The 17,383-nt window shown below is 47.8% G+C and overlaps 1 protein-coding gene across 1 annotated transcript in view; it reads left to right on the top strand.

Annotated features, from left to right (window-relative positions):
• CDC42 (cell division cycle 42) overlaps window positions 1-12,525 on the top strand; it is a 167,290-nt gene extending 154,765 nt beyond the window's left edge. The window contains exon 7 of the mRNA XM_055574212.1: window positions 12,033-12,525. Within this exon, the coding sequence (XP_055430187.1) occupies window positions 12,033-12,168 (136 nt within the window). The 3' untranslated portion in view covers window positions 12,169-12,525. The remainder of the gene's footprint in view (window positions 1-12,032) is intronic.
• The last annotated feature ends 4,858 nt before the right edge of the window (window positions 12,526-17,383 follow it).

Below are 17,383 nucleotides of genomic sequence, written 5' to 3'. Positions count from 1 at the left end.
GAGTCGGACACAACTGAGCGCACGATGGATGGATGGATACTTAGTGGACGTTTGTGTATTCAATTTTATACTTAACATTAGAACATAAAATTTTCATGTTATTTCAAAATCTTTATAGATGTAAATTTCAGGTTAGAAAGTAATTTATGAGTTGATAATCTATTGTCTAATATCTAATCCATAATTTAGAAATGGAATATTGGGTCAAAGCTATACAGCTACTTGAAGGCCCTTTATCCTTATCATGGAGCCAGCCAGTGGCAGAATCAAGACTGTGAGCCATAACCCTGACCTCGCCTTCAAAGACCAAGTCCACTGGCCTTAGGGCCTCCAGGCAGTAGAGGAGACATAGCCTCCTTCCTCCTGGCCCAGGGTCATTCTGAGTGGCCACACCTCAGGTTTACCTGAGATATTCTGCCCTGGATAACCATGACCCAGGGTGGTGGATGAAGCTGCCCTCTCTCACTGATTAGGGTTATGGTGGGAAAAGACAGCCCTTTATTGGGCCCCCGAGGAGTAGGGCTGAAGGACACCATTCCTTTTAGTGAAACTCTGCCAAGGTTTTCTGTACACTTTCTATGTGCTGGGCAGAGTAGGGGTAGTTAGAAGAGGTAGGGTGTGGGAACAGAGGGTCTGAGGAGGAGTTCTGGTCAATTCTTTTTTTTTAAGAGTGAATGCTTTATTTATTTTTGCCATACTGTGAGGCTTGTGGGATCTTATTTCCCCGACCAAGAATTGGATCTGGGCCCTCAGCAATAAGAGTGAGGAGTCTTAACCACTGGACCACTGGGGAATTCCCCTGGTCATTAATACTTGTGTGGCTGTGAGCTTGAGGTGATTTCATTTCTCTGAGCCTTGGTTGCCTCATCCGTCACTTAGAGATGTATACACCTACCTCCCAGGGCTCTTGGATGTTTAAAACAAGATGATGTAGAAGAAAGGCCTTCGTAAATGGCTCGGGCCAGGAGCTTAAACACAGGTATTCAGTGTGAAAAACCTCATAGCCAAAGAAGAGTCTTTTATCAAGTTCTCAGACTCTTCGTTTCTTTCCACCAGTCAGAAGGTCCTCCCTGGGATCGCCCAAGGGTCTGTGGTCATGGTTCTTTCTGCCTCCAGGCTTCCCTGTGGTTCTCTGACCAGGCATCAGATGGACCTGTTTCCTTCATCTCTGATGACTCTCAGGCTCTTGGCAAGAATTGTATGCCCTAAGTTCAGGCTGCTATAACAAAAACACCCTAGACTGGGTGGCTTGAACAACAGAAATTTCTTTCTCTCCATTCTGGAGGATGGGAAGTCTGAGTCCAGGGTGCTGGTATCATCAGGTACTGGCAAGGGCCTGCTTCTTGGTTTCCAGCTGGGCCATCTTCTCGCTGTGTCCTCGTGTGGAGGAGAGAGATCATCTCATGGTGTCTCTTCTTCTAAGGGCACTAATCCCATTCGTAAGGGTTCCACCCTCATGACCTACTAATCTCCCAAAGGCCTCACTTCCAAATACTATGACCTTGCGATTAGGGCTTCAGCGTATGGATCCTGGCGGAGCACAGACATCCCATCCACAGCAAGGCCTCAGGTCAGAGCTTGGTGGCGCTTGCCAGCTGTCCTAGGCATTTCCCGCTTGTCTGAGATTAACTTCACAGTCAGCACTCAGGACGACTGCCATCCACTCCAGTCCTGACCACCACCCAAGGGTGGTCTTGGCAGTTCCCATAGCAGAGGTCACCTCTCCATGAACGGGGGCCCTTTCAGTCCTGGTGATGGGAGGTGACTATTGGACCTGACACCCCTGGAAGTCCCTTTCAATCATGGGTTTCCTACACTGGAATAAGTGGTGATGGCAGCACAAGCTTATATTCACATCCTGCGTGTCTAGTCTATTTGGTACCATGGTAACTGGGCAGAGGTCTGATTTCCACCCTAAGCCAGCTTTCTGTTCTGCACACGAATCCACCTATTGGTACTGAACCAACCTGACCAGGATGGACTTTTGCAGACACCTTCTGGGTTTCCAGCACACAGATGGTGAGCAGGAAGAGCCCGGGGATGACTGCATAAGTAGCAGTCTCCGTGCGGAGGATGCAGGTCTCTGTTTTGATCTACTGGAAGGACCTAGATGCAGAGATGTGAATGGCAGGAAGCTGAGCAGGAACTCAAATGTGTGTCTGTTTCAAGTACTGGTAGTTTCCAAGTACTGGGCACCCTGAAGGGTTTCTGACCACCTGTCCACTAGTCAAAGCTTGACCCTCCCCTTTGCCTGCCCATTGTGTGATGTTGAATGGTGAATGCAACTTGCTTAAATGTTAGTGTCCTCTTCTATAAAAGAGGGTAAATAAAATATCCCTCCTTAAAATGAGGGTGATAATAATCTCTCCAAAATAGGAGCAATAATAATCTGCCCATGTAGAGATTCTTTTAAATTAATAGACTTTATGTTTTAGAACCGTTTTTAGTTTATAGAAAAATTGAGCAATTGTACAGAGTTCCCACACACACACGCGCGCACACACACACACAGAGTTCTCTTTTTGTTAACATCTTGCTTTCGTATGGTACATTTGTTGTAATGACATATCATTGTATATTATTATTAACTAAAGTGTATACTTTACATGAGGGTTCCCTCTTTGTGTTGGCAGTCCTGTGGATTTTAACAAATGCATGACATCACGTGCCCACCATTACAGCATCATGCAGAATAGTCTCACTGCCCTAAAAATTCCCCGTGTTCCACATATCCCTCTCCCTTCCCCACTGCCCTGGCCACAAGAACCCCTGGCAACCACTGATCTGATAGCATCTCCACACTTTTGCTTTTTCCAGAATGTGACACAGTTGAGCTATAGAATATGTTGCCTTTTCAGACTGACTTCTTTAAATTAGCAACATGCATTGACGTTTCCTCCAAACTTTTCATGGCTTGATGCTCATTTCTGTTTGTTGTTGAATAACAGGAGAAGGGACGACAGAGGATGAGATGGTTGGATGGCATCACTGACCATATGGACACGAGTTTAAGCAAGTTCTGGGAGTTGGTGATGGACAGGGAGGCCTGGCATGCTGCAGTCCATGGGGTCGAGAAGAGTCGGGCATGACTGAGTAACTGAACTGACTGAACATTCCACTATATGTATTTGCCTATCCATTCATCTTTTGAGGGACTTTTTGATTTCTTCCAGTTTGAGAAAAATACCAGTAAAGCTGCTATAAACATCTGTGTGCGTGTTTTTGTGTAGACAAAGTTTTCAGCTCATTATCATAAATACCTAGGAGCATGATTGCTGGATCGTATAATAGACTATATTTGGCTTTTTGAGAAATTGCCAGACTGTCTTCCAAAGTGGTGATACCGTTTTTTACACTGCCATCCGCAGTGAATGAGAATTCCTGTCGTCCACAACCTCATCAGAATTTGATGGTGTCAATTTTATGGTCATTAGCTATTCTAACAGGTATGTAGTGATATTTTATTATTGTTTTAATTTGCAGTTCCCTAATTACTTTGCCAAAAAAGGTCCGTCTAGTCAAGGCTATGGTTTTTCCAGTGGTCACATATGGATGTGAGAGCTGGACTGTGAAGAAAGCTGAGCACCGAAGAACTGATGCTTTTGAACTGTGGTGTTGGAGAAGACTCTTGAGAGTCCCTTGGACTGCAAGGAGATCCAACCAGTCCATTCTAAAGGAGATCAGCCCTGGGTGTTCTTTGGAAGGACTGATGCTAAAGCTGAAACTCCAGTACTTTGGCCACCTCATGCAAAGAGTTGACTCATTGGAAAAGACTCTGATGCTGGGAGGGATTGGGGGCAGGAGGAGAAGGAGACGATAGAGGATGAAATGGCTGGACGGCATCGCCGACTCGATGGACGTGAGTTTGAGCGAACTCCAGGAGTTGGTGATGGACAGGGAGGCGTGCTGCAATTCATGGGGTTGCAAAGAGTCAGACACGACTGAGCAACTGAACTGAACTGAACTGAACTAATGACATATAGTCATTTGCTGGATCATCGAAAAAGCAAGAGGGTTCCAGAAAAACACCTATTTCTGCTTTATTGACTATGCCAAAGCCTTTGACTGTGTGGATCACAATAAACTGTGGAAAATTCTGAAAGAGATGGGAATACCAGACCACCTGACCTGCCTCTTGAGAAAGCTGTATTCAGGTCAGGAAGCAACAGTTAGAACTGGACATGGAACAACAGACTAGTTCCAAATAGGAAAAGGAGTATGTCAAAGCTGTATATTGTCACCCTGCTTACTTAACTTATATGCAGAATACATCATGAGAAACGCTGGGCTGGAGGAAGCACAAGCTGGAATCAAGATTGCCAGAAGAAATATCAATAACCTCAGATATGCAGATGACACCACCCTTATGGCAGAAAGTGAAGAAGAACTAAAGAGCCTCTTAATGAAAGTGAAAGAGGAGAGTGAAAATGTTGGTTAAAGCTCAACATACAGAAAACTAAGATCATGGCTTCCAGTCCCATCACTTTATGGCAAATAGATGGAGTACCAGTGGAAACAGTGGCAGACTTTATTTTTTTAAGCTTCAAAATCACTGCAGATGGTGACTGCAGCCATAAAATTAAAAGTCGCTTACTCCTTGGAAGGAAAGTTATGATCAACCTAGAAAGCATATTAAAAAGCAGAGACATTACTTTGTCAGCAAAGATCCGTCTAGTCAAGGCTATAGTTTTCCCAGTGGTTATGTATGGATGTGAGAGTTGGACTATAAAAAAAGCTGAGCACAGAAGAATAGATGCTTTTGAACTGTGGTGTTGGAGAAGACTCTTGAGAGTCCCTTGGACTGCAAGGAGATCCAACCAGTCCAATCTAAAGGAAATCAGTCCTGGATGTTCATTGAAAGGACTGATGTTGAAGCTGAAACTCCAATATTTTGGCCACCTGAGGCAAAGAGTTGACTCATTTGAAAAGACCCTAAAGTTGGGAAAGATTGAAGGTGGGAGGAGAGGGGGATGACAGAGGATGAGATGGTTGGATGGCATCACCGACTCAATGGACATGAGTTTGGGTGGACTCTGGGAGTTGGTGATGGACAGGGAGGCCTGGAGTGCTGTGGTTCATGGGGTCGCAAAGAGTCAGATACGACTGGGCGACTGAACTGAACTGAACTGAATGACATATGACATTGAGCACCTTAAATTATACATTTATGGCTGCACTGGGTCTTCGCTGCTGCATGCGAGCTTTCTCTAGCTGCAGTGTGCAGGCTTCTCACTGCAGTGGCGTCTCTTGTTGCAGAGCACAGGCTCTAGGGCACGCAGGCTTCAGGAGTTGCAGCGTGTGGGCTCAGCAGCTGTGGTGCATGGGCTTAGTAGCCCTGAGCCATGTGGGATCTTCCCGGACCAGCGATCAAACTGGTGTCCCCTGCATTGCAAGGTGGATTCTTAACCACTAGACCACCAGGGAAGGCCCGAGCATCTTTTTATACACATATTTGGCATTTGTATATCTTCTTTGGTGAAGTACATTTGGCTCTTTTGCCCATCTTTTAAATTCTATTTTTTTTTTCTTACTATTGAGTTTTAAGTGTTCTTTGTGTGTTTGGATACAAGTCTTCCATCAGATATGCATTTGCAAATATTTTCTCCCAGTCTGTTGCTTGTCTTTTCATTCTCTTAACGGTGTCTTTCACAGAGCAGAAGTTTTAAATTTTAATGAAGTCCAGATTATCAAGTTTTTCATGTAGGCATCTTGCTCTTGGTGTTATATCTAAACATTTCTTGCCAAACCCAAAGTCACCTAGATTTTCTCCTAGTACTTTGGTTTTCTGGAAGTACTTCAGTTTTGCATTTTACTTTTAGGTCTATGGTACATTCTGAGTTAATTTTTTTTGAAAAGTAGGTTTGTGTCTAGATTCTCTTTTTTCCCATGTGGATGTCCAGTTTTTTCAGTGCCATTTGTTGAAAAGATTATGTGTTTTCCATTGAATTGCCTTTGCTTCTTTGTCAAAGATCAGTTAGTTGTATTTACGTGGGTTGATTTTAGGGGGTTCTCTGTTTTGTTCTGTTTATCTATTTGCTTAATATTTAGCAAATATACTGTCTTGACTACTATAGCTTTGTAGTGTGTCTTGAAGTCAGGTAGTGTTAAGACTTTTCTCATTCAGTTTTGTGTTGGATATTCTGGATCTTTTGCCTTTCCATGTAAATTTTAGAATCCATTTGTTGATATCCACAAATAACTTGCTCAGATTTTAATTGGGATTGCATTGAATCTATAGTTCAGTTCAGTTCAGTCGTTCAGTCGTGTCCGACTCTTCACCTTGTGAACTGCATCATGCTAGGCCTCCCTGTCCATCACCACCTCCCAGAGTCCACCCAAACCCATGTTCATTGAGTCGGTGATGCCATCCAGCCATCTCATCCTCCGTCAATCCTTCCCAGCATCAGGGTCTTTTCAAATGGGGGAAGTTGGAAAAAACTGTTATCTTAGTAATATTGAGTATTCCTACTCATGAACGTAGACTCTCCATTTATTTATTAATAGATATTTGATATTTTCAGTTTTGTAGTTTTTGTCATAGAGATGTTATTTTTTGGTTAGATTTATACCTACGTGGTCTTTCCAGGTGGTGCTGGTGGTAAAGAACCCACGTGCAAGTGCAGGAGACACGAGAGCTGCAGGTTCAGTCCCTGGGTGGGGAAGATTCCCTGGAGGAGGCATGGCAACCCACTCCAGTATTCTTGCCTGGAGAATCCCATGGACAGAGGAGCCTGGCGGGCTACAGTCCATAGGGTCGCAAGGAGTTGGACATGACTGAAGCAATTTAGCACATATGCATACCTAAGTATTTGATTTTTTGGTGCTAATGTAAATGGTATTGTATTTTTAATTTCAAATTCCAATTCTTAATAACTAGTACATAGGAGAGCAATTGACTTTTGTATATTAACTTTGAATCCTGAAACCTTGCTGTAATCCCTTGATATAATAGTTCTAGGAGGTTTTCTTGTAGGTTCTTTGAGATTTTCAATATAGACGATCGTGTTATCTGCAAACAAAGACAGCTTTATTTCTTTCCCAATCTGCATACCAGCTACATCCTTTTCTTATCTTACTGCAGGGCTTCCAGTATGATGGTGAATAAGAGGGGTAAAAGGATTCATCCTTCCTTTGTTCCCAACCTTAGGAGGAAAACATCTAATTTCTCACTATTAAGTATGATGTTAACTATAGGTTTTTGGTAGTTCTCTATCAAGTTGAGGAACTTTCCCTCTATTTCCAGTTTGCTGAGAGTTGTTTTCTTTTTAAATCATATATGGGTATTGCATCTTGTCACATGTTTTTTTCTGCCCATTTAGGGTTTGGAGAAGGTTAAATGAGCTAGTGCCTACGGAGCACCCAGCACAGCATATGCCAAATACTCAATATATGTGTAACTGAAAGGTAACAAGCATGACACACTTGCTCATTGTTGATGTACAGGAGAGCAGTTGACTTAAGTGAAGCCACTCTGTCGCATCTTACTCTTTGGAACCCCATGGACTGTAGCCTACCAGGCTCCTCATCCCCTTGCTATAATCCCCTGCTATGATTGTTTCCAGAGTTTTTTGTCAATTCTTTGAGATTTTCAACAGACTCCAGAGCCAAATTGCCTGGGTTCAAATTCTGACCTCACCATTTACAAGCTGTGTGACCTTGACTAATTCGCTTACCCTCTCTGTGACTTAGCTTCCTCATCTGCAAAACAGTGATGATAACAGTGTCTTCATTATAGAATTGCTCAAGGATTAAATCAGTGAACATTTGTAAAATGCTTATTGTAAAAGCACCTGGCTCGTATACAAGTGATGTTATACAAGTGATATTGACCACCATGGTCCTCTCCTATTAGCTGTAGTCAGATTTCTCCATATCAGAGAAGCTGTTGAGGACAGATAATCAGATGGTCTGGATTTGAGTCTCAGCTTTGCTGCTTACTAGCTGTATGACATTGGACAAGTGACAAACTCTTTATGCCTTGATTTTTTTCATTTGTAAAATAATAACAGTATCTACTTTATGAAGTTACCATATGGATTAAATGTGCTATATATATAATGTGCCTAGAAAAAATATGTGGCCAAAACCTGTCAGTTATTACTGTTATTTTCAGAGGCCAGCTTTTCAAGTCCTGGTCTCTAGCTGGCTTGCTCTGAGACTATGGTAGAAGAGACACATTAGACCCAGGATGCATAGCCAATCTAACCATCAGGGTGGCCTTAGGGGCTGAGGAGGAGGAGGTGAGTTCTCCGTCACTGGAGGTATTCAGGCAGGGATTGGGGTTTCGGCTGGATGATCTGAAAACTTCTGTCTAGGCCAAGTTTCTGGGAAGTCTTAGTTTGGCTGAATGAGGATGGGGAACAAGATTCTGAGAAGGTGTCTAAGGAGGTTGGTTGGGGTCAGCTTTCCCCAGGTTTAATTAGAGCCATTCCACATGCATCTGTTTTATTTATTTGCTTTAAAAATTAATTTTTATTGGAGTATAGTTGCTTGACAATGTTGTGTTAGTTTCCACTGTACAGTAACGTGAAGCAGCCGTATGTGTACATATCTCCCCTCTTTTTTGGATTTCCTTCCCATTTAGGGCACCGCAGAGCACTGGGCAGAGCTCCCTGAGCTATACAGTAGGTTCTCGCTAGTTCTCTACACGTAGTATGGGTGACACAGTTGGTAAAGAATCTGCCTGCCTATGTAGGAGACACAAGAGACGCGGGTTAGATCCCTGGGTCGGGAAGATCACTTGGAGAAGGAAATGGCAATCCACTCCACTATTCTTACCTGGAAAATTCCATGGGCAGAGGAGCCTGGTGGGCCAGTCCGTGGTGTGGCAAAGAGTGTGAGCAGGCACATACACATCACCCACTTGTGTCTGTTTTATATTCTGAGACTCCAGAGACTTTTTGGGGGGCTGGGAATGTCCAGTTCCCTCTTTTCCTTTCGCAGCTGGGGGAAACTGAGACTCTGAGAGAGGAAGTTACGTACCAAGGCCAAGCAGTGAGCCCCAGAATCTGGAGCTCCTGACTCCTAGTCTCATGCTCGCTTGATCCCATCCCTCTGATTCTTCCTGGTACTGCCACTCCAGCCCCTGATGGGCACTCTGCCTCTCAGTTCCCGTGTTGATTGATGACCTTGGCCCTGGCTTTGCTTGAGCTCAGCTCCCTGGAGTGGAATCTGCACAAGCTGCTCTTCCCCTAGGCCAAAGCTTTAAATTAAGTCTCCCCCTCTGCACGTGGGTGGGCTCTGGGCTGCTACAGTATCCTCATGGTGATGAGAGTAGCCTGCCCCTGCCACCAAGGCTGTATTCCTTTATTTATTATTTATCCAACCAACAAATGGATACTGAGTTCCTACAATATGCAGGGCTTAGGTGCTAAGTCCTGGGGATTTGGTGCTGTGTGAGACAGACAAGTTCCTGTTCTTACGTATCTTACAGTCTATGGGGGAAGGCAGACAAATAGCAGTTAATTCCATTTCAGTATTGCCTTACTCAGGGTAGGCTAACTGTTGTAACAAACAACCTTAAAATGTCAGTAGCTTGATATGCAGGCTTCCCTGATAGCTCAGTTAATATGATGTGGGATTTCTGGTCATGTGACTCCCTTTAGATACTCTCATCTAAGCAGTGGCTCAGAGACCCAGGCCTTTGGTTCTACCCGAAGGTAGAACCTCTGCAGGTCCTCAGCATCCTTTTCATTCAGCTGGAAAGAGGGGGAAAGAGAAAGCACCTGTAGAATTACATGGGAAGTGAAATCAAGGCCAGACCTGGGTTGGCTTCCATCACTTCTGCCCTTCTTCCATTGGCCAGAACTCAAGTCACATGGCTCTACCTAACACCAAAGGAGACTGGGAAATGTAGTCTAGCTCTGTACCTGGAAAGAATAGGAAATGGGGTTTGCTGAACACATGGCTGTCTGTGCCACTGTGTGATCATTTCAGTGTAAGGGGAAAGCTGAGCACCCCAGGAAGGCTTCTCAGGGGAGGTGACATCCGGTCCGAGGCCTGAGGATGAGTAAAAGTTGGCCAGGGCAACATGGAGGGAGAAAGCTTCTCCTTGTATAGAGAAGGATTGAGCATGATGTGTTTGAAGAATAAATGATAGTCTGGTTAGAAGTGAAAATGGGAGTTGAGGCGGGTAGTGAGTGATGAGCCTGGACAGTGGGACCCAGAACCTGATGCTCAGGACAGCAAGAATCAGGAGAGGGGAAATGCTAAGTCATATTAGTGATTTAGATAGATCTCTCAGTAGCATATGGGCTGGAAGGGCACAAGGCTGAAGGTGGGGAGTTGCTGGAGAGTCTAGGTGGTAGGTGATGGGGCTGGACTAGGGCAAGGGCTGTGATGTGGGAATGAGGGGCTGCTATTTAGAAGGGAGATTTGATAGGGTCTGGTGACCCATCAGATGAAAGGATGATGAGGCAGAATGAAGGACACAGCTGAGGTTACATAGTACCTATGTGGTTAGTTCAGCCAGAGGGTTTGGCTGAATATATCCCCCTGTTTTGTAAATAGAGTTTTATTGGAACTCAGCTCTGCCCATTCATTTATGTATTTTCTGTGGCATGGTTTACACTGCAGTGGCAGCTGAGTAGTTGTGACAGAAACCGTAGTTGTGACAGGCCTTCAAGACGACAACGTTTATTATCCAGCCTTCTACAGATCGGTTTGTGGACCCTTGAGCCACACAGTTGCTCGTTTCAATAAACTGAAAAAAAAAAAATCAGTTAAAACAGTATTATGACTTACACATCATTTCCCATCCATCCATCCCCCCATCCATAGGCTGGTTCCTGGCCCCTCTTCAATGATGCTCGACTTGCCTGCCTATATCCCGTAGCTGGTTTTTGAGGCTGGTCTGGTTGCCGGGGACCGCAGTCTCAGAGGCAGGTGTCCACTTTCACACATCAGGACACGAGGGCTGTGGTGGGATCTGCAGCACATCTGGATGCTGCTGCCCTGGCCCAGATGTGGGGTCCACCTGGGCCAAGCTGGCCTCCGGAGCCGGGCTGGTCAGGTGATGGGCCTTCGGGAGTAATCACTTTTACACGAAGCTTTCCCACACACGGTATCATTTACTCCGAATGGCATTGCTTGAGCTCAGCATTATCACACCTCCATCATGCAGACCAAGAAACCAAGAGCTGGAGAAGTGATTACCTCAAGGCCAAGGGAAGATGTAGGCCCATCTCTTCCTGGCTGGAGTGGAAGATCCAGTCGGGGTGACTTGTGGTCTCAATTCCTTCTCCCCTGAAGACCTAGGGAGCCGGCAGGGCAGGAGTGGCCCCCTGGGCCAGAGCCCCTGGACCCCACAGCCATCTGGCACCTCCTCGGCTTTCGTCCCAACAGGGGTTACAGATGTGAGCCGGACAGTGTGGGAATGCAGCTTCGCAGCAGTAATTAGTTTATTCCTGAGGTCAGCAGTATAAATAGTAGAAAAATGTATTTCCTGTTCCAAGCCAAATAAGCAAGTGGCAGCCAGTTGGCCAGGCGCCATTGATGGGATTTCAGCCGTGCGTGTGCCTTGCCTTTGGCCACGAGTTTGGGCGGGAGAGCAGAGAAGGAATGTTCCTCCGCAGGCCCAGTCCTGCCCTTGATTGGTGACTTACTGGGATGGCTCCAATAGCCTGACACCTACCCAGGTAATTCTAGGTTCCTGCTGTGATAGTGGGGACCTGCAGAGGTGGGTGGATGTATGAAGTGGGTATCACCAAGTCTGGCTTTTCACATCAGTGATCCCTCCATGTGTCTGGAGTGTGGTTGATGATCAAGGGATGTTGTTGAATGGGCAAATGAGTGGGATTGTGCCCAGCCTTTGCAAGGAAGGGAACTGAATGTGGGACCAAAGGCCACCTCCGTGGATGAGGGGACAGAACTGCTGTCTCTTTCCTATGATGTGATGATGAAATTGGAAGTCAGAGTCCTGGGCTGTTCCATTTGGTGCTGAGATAACTAAATGCTTTTTATGTAATATGTATGCCTGTATCCCTTCCACTTTTTGCTCATTTACTTGCTTATTTATTCTTTTTCTTTTGTAGAGGACTATATGATGGTCAAGAAATGAAGGAAGCAAGGAAGAAGATGCCTCATGCCTTTGCAAATGCCAGGGCCCCGCCTCTACCCTTTGACCACCCTCATTGCTCTTGGCTGCCTCCTCCTCAGCTTTCAAGCTGAGGTCATTGTTACTAGAAGGCTCCTTGACTGTTCATACTGGTCCCTTTTCTGTGCTTCCAAGCCCCTGTGTGGACCCTGGCAGAACTTCCATCACAGTGGTAGATCCTTGTCTGGATCCTGGAAGCAAGGGCCTGGTTCGGGTTCTTCTCTGTGTCCCAGGAGTGAGGGCTGACTTAAGGTAGGTGCTCAATAAATAGCTGTCATATAAATGAATGAATGGATGAAGGACAGGTCTCACATTCCCAATCCATAGCTTTCATCCCTTCTCGAAACCCTTGCTAATGAGATAAATGCTGCCATTTCTTTGTTACAGGGATAGACTTGTTTTCTTCTTCCTGAATATGGCTCACCAAGCTCTGTTCTAAAAGGCATTCACCCTTATAGGGCAGGAGACTACTTCTTTAAAAATTTCTTATTTTATTAAAGTGTAATTGATTTACAATGTTGTGTTAATTTATACTGTACATCAAAGTGATTCAGTTATACTTATATATGCATTGCTCTTCATATTCATTTCCATTATGGTTTATCACAGGATATGAATATAGTTCCCTGTGCTATAGAGTAATAGGGCTTCCCTGGTGGATTAGCAGTAAAGAATCCACCTGCAATGCAGAAAATGCAGGAGATGCAGTTTCAATCCCTGGGTTGGGAAGTTCCCCTGGAGGAGGGCAAGGCAACCCACTCCAGTGTTCTTACCAGGAAAATTCCATGGACAGAAGAGCCTGGCAGGCTATAATCCACGGGACCACAAAGAGTTGGACACGACTGAAGTGACCGAGCACGAGCACATGGTCTAGAGTAGGACCTTGTTTATTCATTCTACGTATAATCACTTGCATCTGCTACTCCCGGACTCTCAGTCTGTTCCTTCCTCATCCCTCCTCTCTTGGCAACCACAGATCTCAGAAGAACCCTTCTTAATCCACCCTCTCCCTCTTTACATTGTTCACCCTGTGAACTAAAAGCCCAGAGAGAATGAACAATTTCCCTAGGCTCACACAGCCAGATTGGAGTGAGGTTGGAAGCTGGATAAAGCACTGCTGATCATTCCTGATGTGAGAGCTGGCAGTTCAGGAGTGAGCTGACCCAGGAGTGAGCAGGCACTCTGAATGCTGCCTTGTAGTCTCTGGCTCCCTGTTTATGAGCAGAGCTGGACACTTGCAGCTCGAACCAAAGATGTGACTTGGGCCTAAGCAAAGGTGTTCTGAAAAGTCTGTGGGACCAACTGGGCCCGTAGCAAGGGGTCCTTCCTTGCCCCACTCGTCCACCTCCTGAGCAGGGCGTGACTCTCCCCGTCTCAGGCAGGCTGCCTCTCTTTCTCAGCCTCTTCTAGAATTCCACCTGGAACCCACAGTGATTTCCTACAGTCTACATCATGGCACTTGGACAATGGTCTCTTCTAGAATCTTCTCCCTGGCATCCACCCAGCATTCCAGCATCTTTGGGTTCATCTGTGCTGGTTCGGGGAAGGCTCACCACCATTCCCATGCTGGGGGTCCCCATCAAGCTTCCTCCTGTGACTGTTAAAATGATGGTAAACATCCATTTCCTTCTTCTATTTCTTTTATTCATGAGACATACAGTTCTCTTTGCACCTGAGTGGGTCTGCAGTGACTGAAATACAGAGTAATTGAGACCACCCTCAATTTTGTCTCCCTGCTGTTGCCTTCCCATCTCTGTCTGGTTTGGACCACGTGACGCTAAGGAATCGAGATGTTGTAAATTATGGTTGGGCCTGAATGGAGGCAAACGCAAACAGGGACCAACCGCAGGCAGCACTGGGGGAAGCCCCCCGTGGCCCCCTCACCCCAGTCCTGTCCAGTTTGGTAGTGAGGGCTTTGCTGAGAAAGCAGCTGCCCGGAGCCAGACGTGCTGGGAGGTGGGGCGGGCGGCTGGGCTCCTGAGTCCTCCTGCCCGTCTCTGTCTCCTGGGTGGCAGTGGCAGCAGCCAATCCAGGGGGCATGGCCCTGAGCCAGGCCTCCAGCCTGCCAGGTGTGCTCGTCCGCGGCTTTGGGCAGCTGGGAGCCGGTGTTTGCACCGCGTCCGTCTCAGCCTCTCATCAACTGCGCTAACAGGCCCATCTCCCCAAGTCTCCCAGACGCCTCCCTGCGCCAGGGGGGCCCTCAGTTGCAGACCATGGAGAAGCGCCGAGCTGAGCCCACGGCCAGGGGGCGGCTCTGACGCGGTCCCCGCTGTCTGGCATCTCCTGATCCGGGAGGAATTTGCCTGGAGAGCGGGGCTCGGGCAGCTGGCGGGCCGCGCGTCCTGAGCTGTAACCGAGATGCAGCCGGTTGGCACGGGCTGGGCCTTCTGCTGGGGCCTCTGTGTTTGGAAGCTCCAAGTACTCAGCTCTCCTGGAACAATGGGGGATTCAGGATACCGATTCCACCGAAGATGAAAAAGTCTCGGGCTCCCAGACAAGCTGCCCCCCTAGCCTCCTGCCGTCCTGCCAAGGGGCGTTTGGCTGAAATGTCATCGGATCTGGAGTCAGTGGCTGGGGACAGCGGTGCTTGGGGGTGGGCAGGTCTCTAGTCTGTGCAGCCAACGCTTCCTAGGGGCAGACTTGGGAGAGGGGCTGAGGCAGGAGGGGGCAATCCTAGAGCGCCAACCCCTGGCCAGGCAGCATTCGCGGGATGTTACTTCTCTGTAAGCTCATTTGATCCCTACAGTCTCCTTTCAAAGTGGGTTTTACTGACTTTCTCCCCACCGAGGTAACTGAGGCCAGGAGGGGCCGAGGCTTGGCCCGAAGGCCCTAGAGTGTTCGGGAACCATCTATGGTCCAGGCCAGTCCCTCTGCCAAAGCTTGTCTTTGACGGGATTTTGTTATGAATCCCAGGCTCCCCCTCGCCGCCTCCCCAGGACCTCCGAGGATTGTGACAAATTGAAAATCCTATTAGTGTTAAATTAATGGGCTTTTCTTGTGGGGCAGCGGGCTGGAACGGCGGCAGAGGGTTGAGAGCCTTCACTGGCAGGAGCTGTGGGCAGGGAGTGGCGGCGGGCCCGCCTGTCCAGGGCCCCCCTCGCATCTTTTATTAACCAGCTCATCTCTCCGGCTGAGCGGCCTTTCATCTGGGAAGGAGGCAAGGGCTCTTTGAACCTTGGAATTAAATTCTGTGGGGGCCTGGGACAAAGGACGGAGCCTAGAGGCCATCACCCCCACCCCCCTCCTCTGCCCTGACCTGGAAACAGCCAGGGGCTTTCGGGCGGCAGCGGGGATGGTTGTCTCAGGTCCAGGACCCCAGTGGCAGGGGGCATGTGCCCAGCAGGGATGGACTTTGTGCTTTTTCCAAACTGTGAGAAGGCTCAGGAGGCGGAGCCCCCGGGCTGCCAGGAGCTGGCACCAAGGGGCTTCTGGAGACTTCTCTCCCCCCGCCCCACCCACACTGCTTCTCTAGAGCTGGTAGGTGGGTCCTGGTCCTCTTTGTTAAACTGAGTGCCGACTGTGGCCAGGCGCCGTGGAGTGTGGGCACAGCTGTGCACCAAACAGATGCCCTCCTGTCCCACGGAGCCAACGTGCCGGTGAGCCGGGATGGAAGGTCGACAAATGAACGATCAACGTACAACACACCAGGCTGCACTATGAGCTACAGAGAAGAATGAAACAGGTTAGGGAGAAGCCAGACATGTGCATACAGGTGGTCAGGAAAGGCCCCTTTGAGGAGCTGACACTGTACAGCGGCCGGAATGGAGTGAGCGAGGGAGTCGGGCAGACTTGGGAGACGGGTGGAAGTGGGTGCTGGGCAGAGGGAACAGCAGAGACAAGAGCTTCGAGCCCAGGGCGTGGCTGGGGAGTTTGAGGAAGATCTAGGAGAGAGGCCTCAGTGGCTGGAGTGAAGGGAGTGAAGGGGAAGAGACAAAGGAGGAAAGACTAGGGGGGCCAGCCTTACCCTCACATCTTTAGGGGCTGGGCAGGAAGGAGCCTTCTTCTTTTTATAAAATATTCAGTTAATTAATTGATTTTACGGGCTTCATTGCCCCGCGCCCTGTGGGATCTTAGTTCCCAGACCAGGGATGGAAACCCATGCTACCCCTGCACTGGAAGGCGTATTCTCAACCACTGGACCACCGGGGAAGTGCCGGTAACCTTCTTATTAAAAAGTGCCAGGGTGAGTCAGGGAATCTTTCAGGGTCATACAGCCAGGTCGTGGCAAGTCTGGAACCAAAAATGAGTCTCTCAGTGTCCAGCGTAGGGTGCATGCTACCACTCTTCAGGCAAAAATGAATAATAATCAGAAAGCCATAGGGTGATTTATTGAACACATATTCCACACCAGACTCTTTGCCAAGCCACTTATATTGGCTCATATGTTGTATGTTTCACTTCCCTTGTATCTCAGCTGGTAAAGAATCTGCCTGCAATGCAGGAGACCTGGGTTCAATCCCTGGGTTGGGAAGATCCCCTGGAGAAAGGAACCCCTGCCCACTCCAGTATTCTTGGGCTTCCCTTGTGGCTCAGCTGGTAAAGAATCTGCCCGTAATGCGGGAGACCTGGGTTTGATCCCTGGGTTGGGAAGATCTCCTGGAGAAGGGAAAGGCTACCCTCTCTAGTGTTCTGGCCTGGAGAATTCCGTCAACTGTGTAGTCCATGGGGTGGCAGAGTTGGACACGATTGACTTTCACTTTCATTGTATGTTTCACACGGATTAACCTCAAGGGAGTTGTGACATACTCATTATACAGATGCTGCAGCTGAGGATCAGAGACGTGGAAGGCCCTGTCAAGGCCAGCGGAGTGGGTTGAGCCCAGCCTTCCTGATTTCAGGGCACCACGTATACGACTCCCAGCTCTGTTATTCCTCCTGCGAGGTGGCGATTTGGGGCCTGTGGGGATCACGAGTCCAGTCCTGCTGCAGCCCAGGCCTCACGGTTTCCTGTGGACGCATTTATCTGCTCATCTCCCCGATGAGACTGGGAGCCCCTGGAGGGCAGGGCGTCAGCGGTCCTCATCTCAGCCCCTTTGTTGGAGGTCGGCATGTAGGGCTGAGGCTCAGAGGAGCTGGCGCCTCTCAAAGCCCGGTGTGCACTGGTTTTACCCTTTGACGTCCCTTCCCACACTGTGGCTGCCTCGTGAGGCCCACCTTGTCTGCTGGAGGGCGAGCAGCAGGGAGGGGTCAGAGAGGCTGCCCTCTCATTTCTTTTTTTTTTTTAAATAAATTTATGTATTTTAATTGGAGGCTAGTTACTTTACAATATTGTAGTGGTTGTTGCCATAC

This window comes from Bubalus kerabau, chromosome 3, assembly GCF_029407905.1.
Source record: "Bubalus kerabau isolate K-KA32 ecotype Philippines breed swamp buffalo chromosome 3, PCC_UOA_SB_1v2, whole genome shotgun sequence".
Lineage (NCBI taxonomy): Eukaryota > Metazoa > Chordata > Mammalia > Artiodactyla > Bovidae > Bubalus > Bubalus kerabau.
Note: the sequence above shows the minus strand (reverse complement) of the source record. Positions and strands in the feature narration are given on the sequence as shown.